General features: G+C 39.5%; 1 protein-coding gene across 1 annotated transcript in view; it reads right to left on the bottom strand.

The window, feature by feature from the left end:
• Positions 1–19857: 19857 nt before the first annotated feature.
• The window catches only part of LOC126404691 (extracellular matrix protein A-like), a 62211-nt gene continuing 59135 nt past the window's right edge, over positions 19858–22933 (bottom strand). Inside the window, exons 26-31 of the mRNA XM_050068069.1 lie at positions 22074–22372; positions 21909–21957; positions 21459–21670; positions 20420–20465; positions 20181–20329; positions 19858–19883 (exon numbers count right to left, since the gene is read on the bottom strand). Of these exons, the coding sequence (XP_049924026.1) occupies positions 19858–19883; positions 20181–20329; positions 20420–20465; positions 21459–21670; positions 21909–21957; positions 22074–22372 (781 nt within the window). The remainder of the gene's footprint in view (positions 19884–20180; positions 20330–20419; positions 20466–21458; positions 21671–21908; positions 21958–22073; positions 22373–22933) is intronic.

Raw genomic sequence — 22933 nt, 5'->3', positions numbered from 1 at the left:
GTTGTAGGTGCAGCTGTTGTAGGTGCGGCAGTTGTTGGAGCAACAGTTGTTTGACCGGCAGTTGTAGGTGTTGCAGTTGTAGGTGCAGCTGTTGTAGGTGCAACAGTTGTAGGTGCTGCAGTTGTCAGCGCAGCAGTTGTAGGTGCAGCTGTTGTAGGTGCAGCTGTTGTAGGTGCGGCAGTTGTTGGAGCAACAGTTGTTTGAGTGGCAGTTGTAGGTGTTGCAGTTGTAGGTGCAGCTGTTGTAGGTGCAACAGTTGTCGGTGCAGCAGTTGTTGGAGCGGCAGTTGTAAGTGCAGCAGTCGTTGGTGCAGCAGTTGTGGGAGCAGCTGTTGTATGTGCAACAGTTGTAGGTGCGGCTGTGGTTGGAGCGGCAGTTGTAGGAGTTGCAGTAGTAGGTGCTGCAGTTGTCAGTGCAGCAGTTGTAGGTGCAGCAGTTGCTGGAGCGGCAGTTGTAGGTACAGCAGTTGTTGGTGCGGCAATTGTAGGTGCAACAGTTGTAGGTGCGGCAATTGTAGGAGCTGCAGTAGTAGGCCCTGCTTTTGTAAGTGCAGCAGTTGTTGGAGCAGCAGTTGTAGGAGCTGCAATAGTAGGTGCAGCAGTTGTCGGTGCAGCAGTTGTTGGAGCGGCAGTTGTAGGTGCAGCAGTTGTTGGTGCAGTAGTTGTTGGAGCAGCAGTCATAGGTGCTGCAGTTGTTGGAGCGGCAGTTGTAGGCGCTGCAGGTGTCCGTGCAGCTGTGGTAGGTGCGGCCGTTGTGGGTGCACCAGTTGTATTTGTTTCTGTTGCAGCTGGTGTCATTGTAGGTATAAAGCAGCAAAGAATTCAACAGATTTAGTAAAACACAATTTATCTTGCTCTGATATGAAGTAATAACGATATAAAGGTGATTCTACACTCTGATGTTCATTTATCTAAGAAATCTTTGATGATGTGTCGGGAAGAGCTCAACCATAACTTGATGTTGTGTTGGTGTCGATCTTACACGTTTTCACCTTTTCACCTTTTCACATTTTATATTAACATTCCAAAGCAACTGGTTCAACATGACTCAGCTCACCTGTTAGAATCAGCAACACTGATACGATGTGTGTGACACCCATCCTGGTTTTCTTTTTGTCTATAACATCAAACAGTAAAATAAAAGTTTTCATAATAGCAGTGATTTTAGTCTTTTTTAGTCAACTTACACAAAACATTCAAAGGGAAAGGTTTGATTTAAAAAAATAAGTATAATGTAGTATCTGTCCATGAAATAATCTGCTTCGTGATCCATGATTTTATTCTTTGAAGAGTTAACAGTCAATGTTGTCATACTCGAGATTGGTTTAGTTTTCGATACTGGTGTAAAGACCACTTTTTGAACTTCTTGGTCTCTGTTACTCGAGTGCATTTTTACTTGGTCTTGTCTCAGTGTCAGGATTCTGGATTTTTATTTGGAGACCGTTCAACATCACAACCACGTTGATATTACTAAATAACAAAAAATTCACCTCCACCATGCCTTTAATTATTTAATAAAAACATTTCTCATGTTATACTAACACATACAGACAATATGGCAATTACAGAGGTGAATGAAGAGGAATCTTCTTTTGTCTTTGTAGGTGTTTTTATGAGAATGTGGATGTTTGAGATCAATTTTGGGAGTGCCTTTGGTTTGTATGTTCCACAGTTTCTACCATGCAGTGTGGTACTCGCACTGGTCTTGGTCTTGGTCATGACTTGGTCTCGGTTTAGGTGGTCTGGACTACAGTACTGGTTGTCGTACACTGTATATTTTCATTCATGTGGCTTTCTGACAGAATACATAAACTGTTGACAAGTGAGAGAAAGGTTAGAAATGCCGAATAAATGGAGATGAAAAACAAAATTAAATAGCACCTATATTTGGGGTAAACTAAAAATTTTCTATAATAAGTTAATGAGGCAGTCACTTATTGTCACTTTAAATATGTGATAATGACACATAAATTATAATGAACAAGAATACATGAGCATTTTCTAAAGGTAAGACAGAGACTGTCAATAAAATACATTTGTAACATTAAACAGACACATGCATACACAAACTCTCTTCTATACACACACAGTGCATAAACGTACAAAGGTCTTCATATATATAATGAAAAATGCACTTACCCAAATGTAAAGATGTGAGATGAAGGTACAAATTCCCCCCTTATATCTGCTTTCAATTTTAAACACTATTCCAGTGTCTTAATTCAGTCCTGTTCATGTCTGTGATGTTCCAAACCTTTCACCTTAAGTGACAGTCCACATCTATTATGGCCTTTATATTGCAACAGAATACAAAGCTAATAACGTGACTCATAGGTAATAACTTCTTGAGAATGTTCTGATACCTTAGCAATATACAACACCAAATCATAGGACACAAACTGTCAGATGTCAATATGTCAGTTTCTTGGCTCAGTAAAGTGGCATACTCCCTTTTTTCATTCTGTGAAACAGGTTGCTGGTACATTCCTCCGAAGTGAATGTTGAATGAAGTTTCACCGGTGCGATGAGAGGTTATAACAAAGAAATAAATTTAGATTTCTATTGACGTGGGAATGAGGCGAGGCAAACGGCACAAAAATAACAAAACAAAGCAAGGCAAACACCCAAAGAAAAAAAAAATGAAATTGTATATCTGAACATAGTGAATGAATATTGTCTGTGATAGTTTTCTTTTTTCCTGAGGAATTATTTAAATAGGTGACACAATACAGTTTCAGTACAAAACAATATTATCCTCATATTCTTCTAGAGTATCGGATCACGACGTCAGTATGTGTCCCTACCTGTGTTTTAGCAATGGTGAATATGTATTTTCTTGTATTGTATTTTCTTTCCAAACCTTTAAAGTTGATGGAAAATCAAATTATTTTAAATAAATAATTGCAGCATATCTTAGTAATAATGACAAATAAACTGCAGCTGCTTGAACCAAATTTTTACAGGGTTCACCTGTAAAATGAAAGACTTTATAAAGACCTTTTAAATGCCACATAGACTTCACTTTAAAAACCGTTTCATAGTTATACTGGCCAAATTATGAAAATATGATGAAAAACCAGCTGTGAAGATTTTTTCAGGACTTTCCAGTAGTAGGAATACTTTTTAGTGATATAATTGATTAATCTAATGTGATCTGGACTCAGATAAGCTGTAAAAATGGATGGATGGACTCTCCAGTTTAAAATGATAAAGTTTGTTGAGGCCATAGCTGATATTGCTCAGACTGACCACTAAGAGATAACAAGCTTCCTTGATCATCCCTGTAGCTAGCAGAAGCAAAAGTGTTTGCTTCAGGTCTGATGGTGCTGACTAAACTCCATAGAAAAGGACTGAACTGCCTCCTCATCAAAACATCCACTGCTGCAACAATCCCACTTTTAATCATGTTTGTGACATCTCCTGGCAGCTCACCAAGGCACAGTGTGGCAGGGTGGTGCAATGCTTAGTATTGAGGGTTCCTGGTTCGAACCCAGGGTGGAGTTTGCATGTTGTCCCTGTGCCCAGTGTGGGCTTTCCCTGGGTACTCCAGCTTCCTCCCGCAGTTCAAAGAGATGCAGGTTAGTTCGAGACTCTAAATTGGCTGTAGGTGTGAATGTGAGTTCTATGTGTCAGCCCTGTGATAGTCTAGCATCCTGTCCAGTGTGTACCCCACCTCTCACCTAGGATAGGCTCCAGCCCCCCCCCCCCCCCCCCCCCCCTCCCCCCCCGCGCCGGACTGNCCATGTCCCCCAGCAGGATAAGCTGTTATAGAATATTAATGAGTAAATTAATGTATTATGGCATCAAGTCAAAATATTCATGTAAATTAAATAGAAGACTGTTTTTTTTATGAATACTGCTGTTTCTTTAACATGTGTTCCACAAGTGGGTTTAGTGATGTATTGTCTCCCTCACAGATTTCATACAAAGTCAGTGTTTTGTATGTCATGCATATTAATTTGAATATCCTTTCAACACACTGACAGTGGTTAAATCTGAATAATAATAATGTTAGGTTAAACTTACAGATCAGGTTTGTTTGGTTTATAGAGAGCTCATTATCAAATGTCTTAAACTACTTTAATAATATATTTCTGTTAGGTTTCACCTCTTTTTTCAAGGTGAGCTCACCTTATATGTTGCATAATGCGTATGCAGTCAACGTCTGTCCTGCTCTTCTGTTTAAAAGTGTATTATCAGGATGCATACCTTTAGTTTCAGTGACGTCTTTGGCTACAGTTCAGAGTCTATCCCTGTGTTGTGTTTGTGTTACACCTCTTACAGATCACCTGTCAATCAAACAGTGTTGTTGATCTTGTGACTTGGGTATTAATTCATGGCAGACTAGTTTTGTCTGGTATTCCTAAAATTGCACAGTAACAATTCTATTTGGGAAAACAAACAAACAAAAATCCCTTATGAGACAATGATGCAGTTCAAAGCTTTTATATTATGTGGTGTGGCTCCTCCAAAGGTCACTGTAAGTCAAAGCATTGTAGGTTTTCATAATTCAGACAGAAGGTAATAATTATATGACTCAAAGAAATAACAATGGCAGTAATTAAGTGAATTTTGAATAAGACCTTACAGTACTTATTATATTCACATAGACTGAACTCCTAACTAGATAAACCTGATGCATATTAGGTAGCCTATACTGTGTTGGGAGTGGAGTTCAATCTGATAGTACGATGTGCCCCAAAGGGTTTTTGGATAAATCTGTGGTCCAGTGAAACATGCTTTGTGTTATACTGCTGTGTTTTTTTTATCCTCTAACTTCTGAGGTAAGATCAATCACAATGATAGATAAATCTCTGACATTTATAGATACTATCAATACTGTGGTGGAATTGCTTTGTTACGGAGAGATTTAAGAGCAGAGTCAAACATGCACTGTAAGAAAAAATACACCAAATCTACTCAATTAAAATGAGGCAACAGATTACAAGCAATATTATTAATTAAATTTCACTATGCTTGGTATTGAGTAAATATTAATTAAATGAGACCCTTAATAATTATCCATTTAATATGAGTAGATTTGAATAGAAAACAAAAAGGAATTAATTAAAACCTAAACAAAAATATTGAGTTGATATGAAAAAGATAAAAATTCTAAATGTGTAAATAGTACTAATAAAAATTAATTTAATTATACATATCAATGATAAATAATTGAGTAATAATCATTTACATGAATTGATTTAAATGTAATCTATACAATGAATTAAATCTAAATATTCTTTTTTTCTTAGGAATACAGTAACTAGTTTATGTCCCAGAAAGTACAGAATACAAAATACTGTGATATTGAATGTTACCAAATAACTTTTATTAACCATTCACTCTTAGGCTTTCTACACATTGTGTAGCAAAACAGTGTGCATTGCAACTAGTCTCATTTCAAATCATAACTTTGAAAATGACAGTGCTGACTTTAAACTATTTTATAAAAACAAAAATAAAGTTCATATTGCACAATGGTGATATGTCCATGAACATAAAATATCAAATTAATTCTTGGGATAAAATCCAAATCAGTGCTAACATGCAAACATAGCACTTTGAAAAGTGCAATTTTCAAACTCTGCAGAAGCATTGTGTAGCACAAAAGTGTACACTGCAACCAGTTCAAGCCAGAAGTTTGCTCTTGAGGACTGGACTTTGTTTGACAGCTTTGAGTCATCCAGTTCCATGAAAAGTTTTTGGAAAACCTCAAAGGTATACTTCAGCTGACTGGGGTAATCCAGATTCAGCGCGTAGTTCAAGCCAAGGAGGACAGAACAAGCCCTGGCAATATCTCCAAGTCCTGTGATGACTTCCACGCCCTCTATGACAATTCCAATGTCCTTGTTGCTTGTAGAAGCTCTGGTCACAGTAATTGACATGATGAGCTGTTCAAGTTCCAAGTTCTCAGTGTCCTGCAACATGAAATTGTAAGTGTCTTAGTCTAAAACTGTCAAAAATATGTTACAAGCATATCACATCACTGGACAATACATTTTTAATAAAGGGCCTCTGTGTCAGCCATGTCGATGTCCGGATGGATGACAAATTAAAACAATATTTCAATATTAAGTTTATTTAGAGTCCTTATTCACTATTCATGGTCTTGCACCAGCATATACACTTATCAGTCCCAACATTAAAGAGGACATGAAACACTGGTCAATATGAGTGTGGTTCGTTTGCATTTCACCTTGGGTAAGATGTAAGATATGGCTCTGAAATATAACATGAATTTCACCTAGGTTTGCTGGAAAACTAAAAAGTATTTTGCCCTTTGCCAGAGCGCTGCCATCTTTTATCCAAGCAACTGGTGATGTCAGCGGATTTGTTGGAGTCTCCGTCTGCATGATTTATCATTGGAAATGATAAATCAGCAGTTTGCGATGAGTGCAAAGAACAAGGAAAAAAGGCCAAAAACAACTAAAGTAAAACCATACACCAGTTTGATCATTAGTCTTTTCAGTGTACTGAGAAGCCCGTTTCCACTGAAGAAGTTCCTGGTACTATTTGGGGGGCAGGAACTACTACAGGAACGTCCTCTCGTTCGGCCCTCTCAACCGCCGTGTCTCCACTGAGAGAGCGGAGTACGAGGAAGGTTTCCAGTGGATGTCTTAGTTACAACATGCTTGAGCTAACTGGAGTAGTTTCATGTCGTATCCGACAACCGGAGGCTTTTAACAGATAACATCCTGATGTTAGCTTGTTGCTGCTTTTAGCTATCCCTGTCAGCTGATGCTTTCTAGACATCGTGATTTCCCAAAACTGAATAAATACCACACATATCAACACAAAACTGCTTTGCTAGCTCAATCATGTTGTAACTAAGATATTCACGGGCCATTTAGTGAGGTTTTTTTACATGGCGGCAAAAGCTATATGAACGAGCTAACCCTCGAGTTTTAAAAATGCCGGCTATTTTGTTGCTTTCTGTTGACGTCACATCCCTCCTTGAGTATATCCAATCAGCACCAAGTAATCCCCAAGCCCCAGCCAGGAGTCTTTCGGGGCCGTTCTGAGTACCTATCCCGAGGCAGGGACTTGTTTAGCCCCCGTAAAAGTTCCGGAACTCTGTCCTTCGGGGGTGGTTCCTGCGGTGGAGACACGCACCAACGGCCCCGGCCCCGTAAAATTACCCTGGAGTTCATGCGGTGGAAACGGGCCTAGAGTTTCAGCTGTTCTGAGATTCAGTAAAATAGCTTAATTTAACTTTTACAACGAGTTTCACCTATGGCTCATCTGCACTAGAGTGAAAGAACTCAGACCGTTGAAACTATATTAGATTGATTGAAAACTTATATAATTAGTACGCCGAATTGAGCGGAAGCCCTTCCTGATTAATAACATATCTTAAACTTGAACTAAGAAAGTGTGGAAGCATTGATAACCATGAAAAACGTGAACTCTTATGATTTTTAAACCGAGTCTGACCAGACGACGCTCAGCAACATCTAAAGCCAACAAACACATATCCCGAGTCATATTACATACATTGGAGGAAAGTTTCATGATAATATGTTTAGGTTTGGTGAATTGACTTTTTAATGAGAGAGAGAGAGAGAGAGAGAGAGAGAGAGAGAGAACGTTTTTTCTGGCTAAATTTGCGTCAGGAAAGCAGTGGATCTGTTCTCGGCATTGGATGCAGTGCTGAGCACGGTCCAGCCAGACTCGGTTTAAAAATCATAAGAGTTTACATGTTTTTCATGGTTATCGATGCTTCCACACTGTCTTTGTTAAAGTTTAAGATAGGCCTATGTAATTAATCAGGAAGTTTTCAATCAATTTAATATAGTTTCAGCTGTCTGAGTTCCTTCACTCTAGTGCAGATGAGCCGCGGGTTACTGAATCTCAGAACTGCTGAAACTCTCAGTACACTGAATAGACTAAAGATCAAACTGGTTTATGGCCCTATTTTCCTTGTTCTTTGCACTCACCACTGACCATTACCAATGATAACTCAAGCAGACGGGAGACCCCAACACACCCGCTGACGTCACCAGCTGCTTGGATAAAAGATGGCAGCCTCCTAGTGGCGAAAGGGGGGAATACTTTTTAGTTTTCCAGCAAACCTAGGTGAAATTCATGTTATATTTCAAAGCCATATCTTACCCAAGGTGAAATGCAAACGAACCACACTCATATTGACCAGTGTTTCATGTCCTCTTTAAAACCAACTGCTTAAGGTTCATTCTCACTGCCGCGATACGGAAATGCGGGACGGATTTGCGGAATATTCGCGCAGTGCCCTTCCGTGCTCAAACCATACACACAGGCGCGGTACGGACGCGGTGCGTCATTTCACGTTGTTGTGTTCCAAGTCTGCGCTGCGTGAACGGGTGCGGATGAACATGGACGAGAGTAGCAGCAGCAGCGAGCTAGCAAGCTAACGTTTAGCAAGTGTCAACATCAACTTTCTTTAGCACTTACCACTCTCAACGCAGCCACCAAGCTGGACAATGGACTGCCAGACGTCCTTTAATTCATTGTTCATAAAATCATCCCGTCTTTTATCAAAAAGGACGGGGTGCTGTGAACTTATCAACCTTTCTCCCATACTGTCTTGCCTGACTGGATTTCAGACTCTCCCGGTCTGCGCGACTAAAAACAAACAATTTCATTGGCCCAGCTGTGTAGTTCCTCCGGCGAATTCCGCGGGGGGTCAAAGTCTGGGCGGAAACTTTTTTCACCTCACGAAAGTACCGCCCTGGTGTGCAAACTTCCATAAGAACCCATGAAATCAACTTTAATATTTTTCCGCGAGAATAATCCGCGCGGATATTCGCCCTCAGTGAGAATGGACTCAGAAACATCTTTAGTGTAACGTTTAGCTGTAACATGTGAAGGTTTGTTGTGGCCGCCATGTTAACCCTCCTCCCCCCTTGCTAACAAGCTAACTAGTCTCGCTGCTGGCGGGAGACTAACACTAAATGAACAGATTTATGCATGACAAGGAATGGAATTGCAGCTCTAAAACGTAATAATAACAATTAATATACAGACTTCACGTGTGTTTTAAGTAAGTTACCTTCTCGTTTGCAAGTTGCGTGCCCGGGAAGACGACGCTGAACAGGAAGTACTTTGGTGGTTAACACAAAGAAAGTAAAGCTAGCGGAAGTGCAGAAAGTGCAGTTCCGTTAATCGTAAAATGCTCGTTATACTTCCAGCGTTAATCCCCCAATATTTCCTGTTATGGACATGTGTCTAACCCTAACATTAAATCCAATGTACCTATTTATGCAATTTCATAAGAACATACTGAGGATATATTGACAACACGTAAGGGACATCTAACATGATACCGGAAATGCTAACCTGCATCCTTCAAAATAAAGTTCGTGCTTCGATCTGGCTTCGATCCATATGAATTCTTCCAAAATGTATAATGCCGTGTTCATAAAATAGCGCAACAACCTCACACTACTACATTAACATATAGCCTTGTGTTAACCTTATGTTGCTGTTGAGTCTCTTTCTCTGTGATAGCTCATTTTATATTGTAATATCACCATACATGCATTGTCCTTACTAGCCCAGTGAAAACAACAAGTTTCCTTACCTTAGTCAGCCAAAACTTTCTGCAAGATGAGCAATGTGGAAGTAGATGGGCATTCACCTTGATTCAAATGTCTTGTCTAGAAGATAGCCTGCTGCATTTTTCTTTTTTTAAAAAAAGGCGCACTTTGACAGGAAATGCTTTTCGATTGAAAACTGCCTGATTACATTAACTTGAATTCACTCAATATTCTCTATATTTGGAATTAAATAAACAGAATGCTTATGTTGTGTTTAACTATAATGAGTGGATTTTATTCCAAACATTTTTATTTCAATTTTAATTAAATAATTGCCACAAAATCAAAAATACAATTATATTGAATACTTTTTACCTAATACATTAATTAAAATCTACTTGACCAAAGAATTATTTATTACAGTGCACTGTAAGTTTGCATGTTGTCTTTAACTCAACATGTTCCCTTGCAGTGGTAAAGCAGGTATACTACCAAAAACAGCAGCACGTTTAATATGGAGGAAAAATGTGTATTCCGTAGCGTTAAGTAAAAAGCCCTGACACACAAGATCCAGATTTTCTGGAGCTAAACCTTTTTTCTTAAAGGAATTTGAAATGTATAGCACAACCATCTTATTTGCTGCATAGAACTATAATTCATTTTGGTGGACCATTTGATTTTTTGGGGGTTTTAGTTTTCAATTTTTCTAGTTTCAAAAAGTTTCAAAATAAAGTGGACAAAAAAAACAACGCCGGTGACTTCAGCTTTTATGTTTCCTGAAAATATCAGAGCTCATTACCAGGACATTTTCACTTAAGATAGTAGTATAACTTCACTAGTAGTGACGCCTAAACATTATCAGCAAGCGCTGCTCAAGCTTCCTCAACAAAATTTTAACAATTCACAGCAGAGTTCAGTGTTTTTCTACTCCCAGCGCCGCACATTGGACAATTGAACTGACCTATGAAACACATGGTGCTGAATTATGTAATACTTTATGGATTTGGCTGACACATTGGACAGCCCAGATGGGGTCTTCATTTAAAAACAACACCTTTGTGTTAGAAAATGTTGACCATCTTTGTTTTTTTGTTTGTTTTTTAAACAGCTGTATGTGGTTGACTGTTCAACTGCATAGGTCACTGATGAAACACATTGCATTATGTTATTAACATGGACTTAGGGCAGACTGCTTTACAATGATCACATGAGAGTACAGACGTGCATCACTAAATGAAGACAAGGTTAGGCTATGCTGCCTGCATGAATACTTAATTCATCTTGTGTTCTGATTACTCATGTAACTAACTTATGAAAATGAATTAAAGGAATGATGCATCAGGAAATGCCTTGCCCACCCATGATATTTATCTTGATGGCAACCACTGAGACAGTCGCCTCTCTTTGCCAGATCATCAAACCCAGGTGTTATGTCTGATGTTGAAATTATGCAGCATGAAGTACAGATATTTAACCAATGAGTTGGCTGTGAAAGTTTGTTCACACAGCCTCCACAGCAATGGTGGATGAAGTACCTGAAAGCCATAGCCTACTCGAGTAAAACTACAGATATCATACCGGAAAATGACTTTGGTTGAAGTTGAAGTCACCTTTTAGAAGATTACTCGAGTAAAAGTCTTAAAGTATCTGATAGTTACTGTACTTAAGTACAAAAAGTATTTTTATTAGACTACATTGAGTGTAATTAAGTATTGAAAGTAAAAGTACAATTAAATGTTGGTAATAAAAAACAAAGCAGTCACAATTGTGAGGATTGTGAAGTTGATTTCTTCTTAACATGTACAGCACCTTTAAAATGGAGCATACATTACACTTGAAGAAATACAAGGTCTTCTTCACAATTTTAAAGAAAACCCTTGACTATCCAGGGCTGTAGAACAGTTACCTATCACACATCTTTATTTCCTTCAATTATTACTTGCCCTCAGTCACATGGTCGAGTGGAATATTTTCGGTAGCATGTAGCATCTGATCTGACATACAGAATGGGCTCATTTTATTTTGAATAATGGAAATGCTTGGGACACAGAAATACGTGGAGGTCTGTGAGAGAAGTGTCCAGTGTGGCTGGTTGGCACATCCTTACGTAAGTTACATTACTAGAATGTCATTTAAGGGTGGTGAACAAGAGTCAACTTGAGGCCTTTAATCTAAATTTAGACGGCGCCCGGTTGGAAACAAGTCAGGGCGTTGACGCAAATTGAGATGACTCGGTTTGTTCTCACAAACACCGACCCATGGGCCACATGTGTGCCTTTTCTATGAATTGTAGTTATGGACTTTTTTTTTTTTGAAAAGGTTATCATGGTCCCTGCCACATTATGTCACAAGCCACACACAAAAAAATGTAGTTTTAACAAATGTAATTACAAGTATTGCGTCAGTGCCAGCCTTTCACTCATACTATAACATAATATACAGTAACATGTAGACACATAAACGGATGAGTAAAAACAAAACAATAGAATAAATATAAAATGTGCCAAGGAGTTCAGTGGAATAAAGGAATCTATATAGGCTAGATAAATAATGAAACGTTAATAGACTGATCATCAATAAAAGAGAAAAAAGAACAATAAAAATTTAAAAGGCGAGTTGCAGAGGCAATGCAAGACTTTGAATTGTGGTTACTTTTACAAGCAGGTAAAATGTAACGACGCTCTGATAGCAACAGAGACAATTCGCCTGCAAGGACACGTCCGGAAGAAGCTGAAGTAGTTGTGGCTTTCTGGAGGATTCATCGATTGCAAAATCTGGTCAACTCCTGTTTTGCCACTCCTATAACCTTAGAGCAGATTTCAACAATGCATGACTGTTTTTGTCTCTCAGTGTGAAGCTGTGAAACCAGCAGATAAATAAAAAAAACAAACAAAAAAAACACAGGAGGCTCTCAATAAAAGAGGGCAGACGGACTGACGGAGAAGGAATTCAGTTTATGAAGAAAGTGAATTCTCTGTTGCCCTCGCGTCACAATATCTGCAGTGTTTACATCAAATTTAAGATGTTCATCAAAAAAGGCACCCAAGTATTTGGAAGAGGAGACCCTTTCCACAGTTTCATTGTGAATAATGATTTCTTTGGCTATGTCTTTGTTACGTCGAAAATCAATAATCGACTCCTTAGTTTTTAGATACATTGAAGTCCAAGAAATTATGATCACACCAAGAAATACAATCTAAAAAAACACTTCCATGGTTTGATGCTGATCCACGGAGGAGGGACAGCAATGTGGCATCAACCTAGAATTTGACCAAGTAGCTGCCCTTGTGTGTTCCTGCATTCATTATAGGCTACATGATAAAAGGTAATGGTGAAAGATTTTTTTTTTCTTATTTATGACATCTTTTAGTTCCTTAGTAACCCATGGTTTATTGTTGGGGTAGACTGTAATGTTTTTCAGGGGACATTACACGGAGGGATATGTAGGAAGAATCAGTCTGTGTCAAACAAAAAACAAACAAACAAACAAACAAACAGAAAACCCAACAAAACCAAAACATAACAAATCAAAAAGCAAACAAAAAAAGTCGTCCATCCTGGTATTTCTAAAACGATGTCCTTATTACGTAGATTATTTTCTCCTTGGATCCTTAAATCGTGGACCAGATGACAAATGTCTTTTTCCAATCCATACAAGTCACAGGATTATTCAATATTCATACCTCTCCGACACATTTTACAAAAAAAGAAAAAAAAAAAACAGACTTCTAGTTTATTATTAACACAATATTTAACCATATTTTCTGCCAGCAGTACAATTTATAATGAAGGGATGTCCAAAAACATCTCCCCATATGGCTGATTTATATTTATTTGTGAATATCCCCCAACAATTCATTTATTTTTCCTGAAATATTAAATATAATATATTAAATATATTAATAGGCTTATTAAATATAGCCTACTTCCTCTTTCTACATTCTCAAAAGCATTACACAGCAGTGAGTTTCGACCAAGGAATCTGATTGGACAGGAGGCATTCCATGCGTGCTGATATCCAGCGCTGGGACTTTTAACTATGCAGGTGGTATCACTCCGCTTAACAGGTGTTCCGAACCGTTAATTAGCTGACATTAAGCGTCATAACAAAGTTTGCAACAAGGGACGTATTTCCACAAAAAACAGAGTCAAATAATTAATGTTCCTGAGAAAAGGAGGAAGGGACGGCGAGAAGCCTGAGTATTTCACTGTTAATCTCCAGGTATGTTTCTATGACATCAGAAGACGACGTAACGTAGGCTACTGACTAAGCTAACTGGGCGGCATCACACGTAGCCTATGTCACCAAAGCGACTGTCAACACAATCTTATTTCACTGGCCGCAAATGGAAACACACAGAGGTAGCCTACATCATAGATAGTAGCCAGTCTGTGGTAATGTATAGACCTAGCTTACATAAAGTAGCAAGCTAGTGTGCAGGAGTATTTTGTGGGTTGTTTGGCGACAGTCAAATCCAGTCGCAGGACTATTTGTGCCGGCAGAGCCTAATAGGCTAATTCACAACACAAATCTATGTCGCCGCTTTTTACTCTTAATAAACGGCACTTCTAACACTTTTATAGCCTATAAAACAATACCACAGTCGAGGTAGTGTTGTTGTAGGCCTACTGAATATCAGCAGCTGTGATAGGCTACTGCTTAAGTAAATTGTGATTGTGGTGGAGCAATTAACCCGTTCAGATCCCCCGTCCATTTGTATGACCATAACTTCTCTGTGATGATGGCTAGGCTATATCTATGATAACTCTCATCTGACTCCACCCACATGTGCAGACATAGCCCTATTTAATATTATTAATATTTAATAATTTATCCCAATATGGGCTGATAGGGCAGAGACCACAAGCCGCGGATGAACTGTTTTACTCTTCCTATGGAAACGTTCCAGCGACAATTACAATCGTTGTAATTGCTGTCATAGGCTATTATAGTGACAGATTATCTTCTTTTGCTGTTTTTCGGCCACTTTTCCAAACTATATAACAATCTGAAAGGCTACATTAACTGTTTTACATAAACATAAGTTTTGTGTTTTTAGTCGGCTATTGAAAAAAAAAAAGTCACACACAAAACAAATTCGCGTCTGTATTGCAATGAATTGTGTGCAATTAAATCAGTGAAGTCTGCTGAAGTCTGCACGCCAAGCGGACTCTCCGGAACTCTACAGAAAGTCCGTTTCAGGCCCTTTGTAGACAGGGTGAATTGTATATTTGGACAGCCCTCAGCACTCCCACACATCCCGGGAGCGCGCCCGCAAAGTCCGTGAGTCTGCACAAGTGCGGTGAAGTCCGAAACTTTGGATTCGGCCCCGATCTCGCAACCATATTTCCCTCACTTATGTCTCTTCCTGGATAGGAGAGAGACGCGAGGAGAGAAGAAACAAGGGCAAATGCCTTTAGAGAAATGGGATGTCTTTTCCTCTGAAGCGTCACGTTAAGCGACGTCCGTTTCTGATTAAAGCGGCTATAGGCTTCACGGGCTTTATATAGAAACATTTAATGGAGTTTGTGTCTGCACACACATAATATAATATAGCCTAATATAATATAATATAATATAATATAATATAATATAATATAATATGATAGGCCAATATAATATAATATATGCAGGATTCTATATTTTTGTGTCCTGTTGAGAGTTAGGCTACAGAATGCCATTATAGTATTGATAAATTATTTGTATCCGTATTTATTGGTATTGTGATTGTGAATCCATTATTATACCCAGAATGTGATGATGGTTTCTTTTGAACACTGGAAATTATTTATTAGGCCGGGTGTTTCATGTAAAATTGACAATCTGTAACTCATCCACCCGACGCTCATGATCAGCCTCGGCGTGACTGAATGGAAATGACGATCAAAACGTTATGTATAAATGTTTCTTGCTGACAGACAGGCTCTCTCTGACTTTAATTGTATCCATAATAAAGGTTGGTGAGAGAATTAGCAGATGCGAAAACCCTTTCGAATAAATGAAGAAAGTGGTTTATAGTCCTTTTCTTGTTCCGATTTTTAACTTGATGGTGAATCAGAAAACAAACATCACATTATGCATGCATACTCTGATGATGGTGATGGCCCACCGGCAGGCCCGGCCCCAACCAATTTGGCTCCCTAGGCAAGATTTTAGGTGGTGCCCCCCCTGCATCACAGTAAATTCTACTGCCAATTTACATGTACTCACAAGAAACTTAATGGCTTTGTCTTTGACATTTTATTTTATTTTAAGAAAATAAATTGCCCAATCAAAACAGTTAACAATATAATAAATTATAAATAAATAAATACAAAAAATATGAAATGAATATATGAAATACAATAAATAGCCTACACAAACTAAGATGTAACCACCCACAAAATAAAAACTAAACAAGTGACAAAATAAACTATATATACAAAAAAATAAGGAAATGCACAAAATAAGATATTAAAGAAATTAGAACTGACAACAAATTACAAGGATTTAAGTAACTGCACAGTTTGCACTGAGTATAATTGCACACAATAACTATATTACAGAAAAAAGAGATTCTACAGAGACCTCTAGTGGTGCTTTTTTTTAATACTGCAATAACTAGAATGACTTACAAACTACATGCTGCTGCATCACTGCTGGGTTGTGCAGGGGTGGGATTTAGATATTATTGGGTGTTACAGTCGAATAATAAAATGATTCCAAGAATGAAATGAAATATGATAAAAATAAAAAAACCTAAGAGATTCATGATGTTATACTGTACATGTATAATGCATTTTTTTCTGCAAATTAGATTAGATTCAATTGTATTGTCATTATAGAGAAATGCTGATTAGCAGAATGCAAAGAAGCAGTAAACTGCAGTATAATATAGCATATGGGAATGCTACATTATGGATTATTAACATTAATGTTGTGCACTTTGACAGTGATGTAAAGTTTAACACTGTTAACACACGTTAGGACTTAAAAAAGTAATGTTATTATTATCTTTTTTTTTTAATCTAATAGGTTTTGCTGAGCAGTTGAATTAATGTGGGCTTATTTTATTCATATTAAGAAATAATAGTACCAACTAGTTTTAAGAATAGTTACACACTTTATTCCCATCTGTGGCGCCCCCTGGACGGACGGCGCCCTTAGCATTTGCCTATATCGCCTCTACACCGGCCCTGCCCATGAGACATGAAATACAATACTTTTCAATGTCTATAATGTTCAGTCATTGTGTAAATTAAGTAAACGCATTTCGGCCAATTCCGATTGTTCATTTTAAAGCCACTATCGCTGCAGCCCCGTCCGCAGCAGTACATTGTTTACCTCCCGTGCCAGTAGATTTGGTTTCTACATACATACATACATACATACATAAAATAAGCACAGCAGAAATGTCAAACATGTCACACCACTGTGTTTAGCTGAAATCAACAAGTTTACCTTCGCTACATAACTCCACAGTTGTAATTAGTTACCAGTTTATACCCTGAAGTGATTGTTGTTGTTAAAGTGACATCATGGCAATTCGGTGGTGTAGATTTGGGAAGAATGAGGTCCCTTAGTCAATTGTGCACCTTAAATGTCCCCTACCAGTATTTTAAACCATCTTTTCTATTCATCATTATCCACTTGCCGAGTTGCCAGGTTGTTTTCTGCAAACGTGGGCTATCTTTACAAAGAGTGAAAAAGGCGAGATGGGGGGGATACCTGACACGCTGATCTGGCAACCATCAGGATGTGGCTACTACACATTTTCATCAGCTGAAGCTCTAATGTTACTGTTAGATCCTGTGAGATGAATGAATGAGATCAATTTAATGATTAAATTAATTTCATGTTGTTTAATGTTTAATTAATTTGATTTAATGTTTAACAATTAAGCATCACTGAGTTATCATAATATCTCATTTGATTTTACATTTATATTTCAGGTGTTATTTTTTGCTTGCTTGTGTTGATTGCTCAAACATGTCATTTTAACAGTCATCATATTTACTTACTTGTACACAAAGTTGCCGGTAAAAAAACAAACAGAAAAGAGACATGCCGCAAAGAGACATTTGTTTGTAAGAGGAACCAAATTGTAACAAAAAAACAATTTTCTGTGAGTAGCAGCGATTGACACCAGCAGGTGGAGCTGTAGGCTCTCAGGTGAGCTAATGTGAAATGGCTGGCTGCAACTTGAAAAATTGTTTTTGAGATTGTTTTTTCTACACTAACAGCTATTTAAGTATAATTAAAGTGTTCATTAGGGAGGGTTATTGTGTCTCTGTCATATAGTACACTAACTTTTTGTTGTATTACCTGCAGGAAGCATCATCCAATAGTTTATCAGGACAGCAGACTGGAGGAAAAGCAGGTGGAGGCCTTGGGTTTCAGGTAAGGTCTAACAGTGGCACAGAGATAAAATGTTCACAGAGGCAGTAATACTGCACATTCAGCATAGTCTTCAATAGAGCGGCATCACTCAATCATTAATTATTATTGATTAATCTGGCTTTTCTTTTGTTGATTAATCAATTCTTTTTTCATCTTTATAATGTCAGAGAACAGTACAAAATGTCCACAACAAGATCCCGGAGCCAAAAGTGACGTCTTCAAAGTGCTTGTTTTGTTTGACCAACAGCCGCAACGTAGTGATATTTACTTATCATAGAAAACAGTAATAAACAACAATTACACATTATTTTTACTTAAATAATTTCCTTATTATCAAAATTAATTTACTAACTGCATTTAATAGCTACCTTATGATGCTGTAAGATTTTAGGGAATGATGAGGCAGAGATTGATAGTTTGTATTTATCTTTAATGCATCAGTGAAAACAATTTTCATTCACACACCTTATCTTCAATAAGCAGTGATTTATCACCTAATTAAAACAACAAGAGTATCACAGATTATGATATAAATGTTAATGCATACAATATTTTTTTATTTGTCATGTTTGTTTTTTGATCATTAGAAAGGCAGTATTTCTTAAAAAAAACTGTAGTAGGTTAGTTCTCTGAATACACATTGAAATTAGTGAATGGCTAATTATAGAATACACTGTTCTGACAGTGCATTAATGATTACCACAACCTATAACATAAATCTGATGTGTTTGAACAAAGACTACACAGCAAGTTTTACTTCAGTGAAATTAAGATTTTTAAACCTTACTAACTGAACAGCTCTTAAAGACTTCAAGTCAAATTCCTCAATAATCTGAATACATATAGTGATGTTGGGGTTTTCACAGCCCCTTTAAAGGTGTTTGCAACAACCTCAGCCTGTGGGATTTGATCTGGTGATGCCATGTTAGTGAACCTGAGCCACACCTCTGAAAGTCATCTGCACCTATTGTGACATTTAATTATGGGGATTCATATGGCAGGGTGTGACTGTCTGTAAACATCACTACTGCTTTAATTAAAGCTGCTGACGTTAAACATGCTGTGATACATTTTCTATTTCCCCACTAAAATCGCAAAACATCTCGTGAGAGATGATTTAAATTCCTCAAAGATTCTGTACTCTGATCATTGAAAGGTTTCTGACAGAAACTGTACAAACTACAAGAAATCTCCCAGGATACAGCTTTGCATGATTACATAGAAATACTTTGTATAAATAAGATAATAGACAGTTTTGACATCATGTATACCATGATGATAAAACTCTACACATTAGTTCAGGGTTGGGATGTGAAGCCCACTATGACCTGCATGTGTTCCTTCATTTAATTCACCATTCAGAAATAGTGATCCACAGTTTACTTTCCAGTGTGGCTGGCTTTACTTGTTTTGGCAGACATGACTAAACAAGACAACATTCGTAACTATCAAGTTAAATATTGCAAAAGATCAGTGCTCATTATTTTCTGACATACCAGGGCTTGAAATTATATTGTTTGGCTAATTATTCTAATGATGATTCAATGGACCATGTAGTTAAAGATGATTTGGACAGCAAGTTTATCAGCAGCTCTGTCTTGTGCTGCTGGTATGAAATACTGCAATAGATACATGGTTGTACTGTTGGCAGCGTTCACGACATAGCAGCAGGAGTTGGCCTGGCATGATGTACCAGGACAGCTTATACCAGAACCTAAGTCTGTTTGGTCCCATGTGGTATGTGACTCTAATTCATTATCTGGAGGACAATAGGTCAGGGGAGGGGACTTACAAATCAACCTCAAAACACACCAGAAACCAGAAACCATGAGAGGTTGGGCTTAGGGTTGTCAACCCCAAACAGTAAAATCGAAATAAAACAAAAAAACATATCTGCCACAGAAACATTGATGGAAACCTTTGATGGCCTTATGTTCCTTAAGGAATACAAATACCAAAGCTAACGCTTGCCCTGTTCATTCGAAGCTGTACACAATTCATGACAATCATGAATCATGGATTTTTACCATTGACAGTCCTTTTTAGAAATAGTAAACGCAGTCATCATCTGATGGCAATTCAAATGTAAATCAGCACCGATGTTATTGCTGGTTTGACAGTAGCCATGACAACAGTACCAGGCAGGATGCGGTGACAAGACTGATCCCGTGGATTACTCCACCTGACACTGTAAATGACGACAAAAGGAAACAAAACATTAGTAAAACAAACACGTGTGCAACTTTGGAAATTTTTGTTCAACTAGCACTCAGTATTGCTTACCTGTGCCATTCACAGTGATGGAGCTGCCTTCAATGTCAAAGCCGGTGACCGTTGAAGCTGCGTTGATCAAAACTCTTCCAATCTGAGTGTTATTAGGAGCAGTTGTGTTCACAAAGCTAACATCCATGATGGTGATGATTGATCCCTCACTGCAGAAAGGGAAAGAACAAAATTGTCTGAAATATCACATTTCTGCCACTATTCTTTTGTTTTAAGGCAAAAAAATCTTGACAAATTACCTGAATGACACCACTTTCACAGATCTGAAGGAGGAAGGGAATGCCTCTTGAAAAACAGGATGAAGCTGCAGAAACAGAAAATAAGTTGTATTTGCAACTTTTTTTTTAAATGTTTGTTATTTAGAATGTATAGTATGTAATCAGTTCTTTGAGTTGGTGATTGATCTATCCGATAAAATAAGTCAGTAGGTGTGCTAGCATTTTTCTTACAAAGGTTGAGACTAACCTGTGTCTCTATCATTGAAGCTCTGCTGATATAAGCTGGAGATGATGGATTCAGCAAGTCAGTTGTAAATGTGTCTTGAACAGATCTGAAAGACACCCTTGATGTTAGGAGATTTGTGGGTGCGGCAGTTGCAGGTGCGGCAGTTGTAGGTGCTGCAGTTGTTTGAGCAGCTGTTGTAGGTGCGGCAGTTGTCGGTGCAACAGTTGTAGGCGCAGCGGTTGTTGGAACAGCAGTTGTAGGTGCTGCAGTTGCAGTTGCAGCAGTTGCAGGTGCGGCAGTTGTAGCTGCTGCAGTTGTTTGAGCAGCAGTTGTAGGTGCTGCTGTGGTAGGTGCAGCCATTGTAGGCGCTGCAGTTGCAGTTACAGCAGTTGCAGGTGGGGCAGTTGTAGCTGCTGCAGTTGTTTGAGCAGCAGTTGTAGGTGCTGCAGTGGTAGGTGCAGCCATTGTAGGTGCTGCAGTTGCAGTTACAGCAGTTGCAGGTGCGGCAGTTGTAGCTGCTGCAGTTGTTTGAGCAGCAGTTGCAGTTACAGCAGTTGCAGGTGCAGCAGTTGTAGCTGCTGCAGTTGTTTGAGCAGCAGTTGTAGGTGCTGCAGTGGTAGGTGCAGCCATTGTAGGTGCTGCAGTTGCAGTTGCAGCAGTTGCAGGTGCGGCAGTTGTAGCTGCTGCAGTGGTAGGTGCAGCAGTTGTAGGTGCAGCCGTTGTTGGTGCAGCAGTTGTAGGTATGGCAGTCGTAGGTGTGGCAGTTGTAGGTGCAGCAGTCGTAGGTGCGGCAGTTGTAGGTGCAGCCGTTGTTGGTGCAGCAGTTGTAGGTACGGCAGTGGTAGGTGTAGCGGTTGTAGGTGCAGCTGTTATTGGTGCGGCAGTTGTAGGTGCAGGTGTCGTGGGTGCAGCAGTTGTAGGTGCGGCAGTTGTAGGTGCAGCGGTTGTAGGTGCGGCAGTGGTAGGTGCAGCGGTTGTAGGTGCAGCTGTTATTGGTGCGGCAGTCGTAGGTGCGGCAGTCGTGGGTGCAGCTGTCGTAGGTGCGGCTGTGGTAGGTGCAGCAGTCGTAGGTGCAGCAGTTGTAGGTGCAGCAGTTGTTGGTGCGGCAGTCGTGGGTGCAGCAGTTGTCAGTGCCGCAGTTGTTGGAGCAGCAGTTGTGGGTGCAGCAGTTGTAGGTGCTGCAGTTGTAGGTGCAGCCGTTGTTGGTGCAGCTGTTGTTGGTGCTGCAGTTGTTGGTGCTGCAGTGGTAGGTGCGGCAGTTGTTGGTGCAGCGGTGGTAGGTACAGCAGTTGTAGGTGCAGCTGTTGTTGGTGCGGCAGTTGTAGGCACGGCACTTGTTGGTGCAGCGGTGGTAGGTGCAGCAGTGGTAGGTGCGGCAGTGGTAGGTGCGGCAGTTGTAGGTGCAGCTGTTGTTGGTGCAGCTGTTGTTGGTGCTGCAGTGGTAGGTGCTGCAGTTGTAGGTGCTGCAGTCGTAGGTGCGGCAGTCGTGGGTGCGGCAGTTGTAGGCGCCGCAGTTGTTGGAGCGGCAGTGGTAGGCGCTGCAGTTGTCGGTGCGGCAGTTGTAGGTGCAGCTGTTGTTAGTGCTGCAGTGGTAGGTGCGGCAGTGGTAGGTGCGGCAGTCGTGGGTGCGGCAGTTGTGGGTGCGGCAGTTGTGGGTGCCGCAGTTGTTGGAGCGGCAGTTGTAGGCGCTGCAGTTGTCGGTGCGGCAGTTGTAGGTGCAGCTGTTGTTAGTGCTGCAGTCGTAGGTGCTGCAGTTGTAGGTGCGGCAGTCGTAGGTGCGGCAGTCGTGGGTGCGGCAGTTGTGGGTGCGGCAGTTGTAGGTGCGGCAGTTGTTGGAGCGGCAGTTGTAGGCGCTGCAGTTGTCGGTGCGGCAGTTGTAGGTGCAGCTGTTGTAGGAGCAGCAGTTGTAGGTGCAGCAGTTGTGGGTGCAGCTGTTGTAGGAGCAGCTGTTGTAGGAGCAGCAGTTGTAGGTGCAGCAGTTGTAGGTGCAGCAGTTGTCGGTGCTGCAGTTGTAGGTGCGGCAGTTGTAGGTGCAGCTGTTGTAGGAGCAGCAGTGGTTGGTGCAGCAGTGGTAGGTGCAGTAGTTATTTGTGTTGCAGCTGGTGTCATTGTAGCTATAAAGCACCAAAGAATTCAAAAGTTTTATCAAAACACAATTTATCTTGCTCTTATTTTAAGTAATTATGATATTAAGGTGATTCTACACCATCAGAAATATTTGAGGATGTGTCGGGAATAACTCAACCATAACTTGATGTTGTGTTGGTGTCGTCCTCACACCTTTTCACATTTTCTATTAACATTTCAAA

This window comes from Epinephelus moara, chromosome 17 (genome assembly GCF_006386435.1).
Source record: "Epinephelus moara isolate mb chromosome 17, YSFRI_EMoa_1.0, whole genome shotgun sequence".
NCBI classification, from domain to species: domain Eukaryota; kingdom Metazoa; phylum Chordata; class Actinopteri; order Perciformes; family Serranidae; genus Epinephelus; species Epinephelus moara.
Note: the sequence above shows the minus strand (reverse complement) of the source record. Positions and strands in the feature narration are given on the sequence as shown.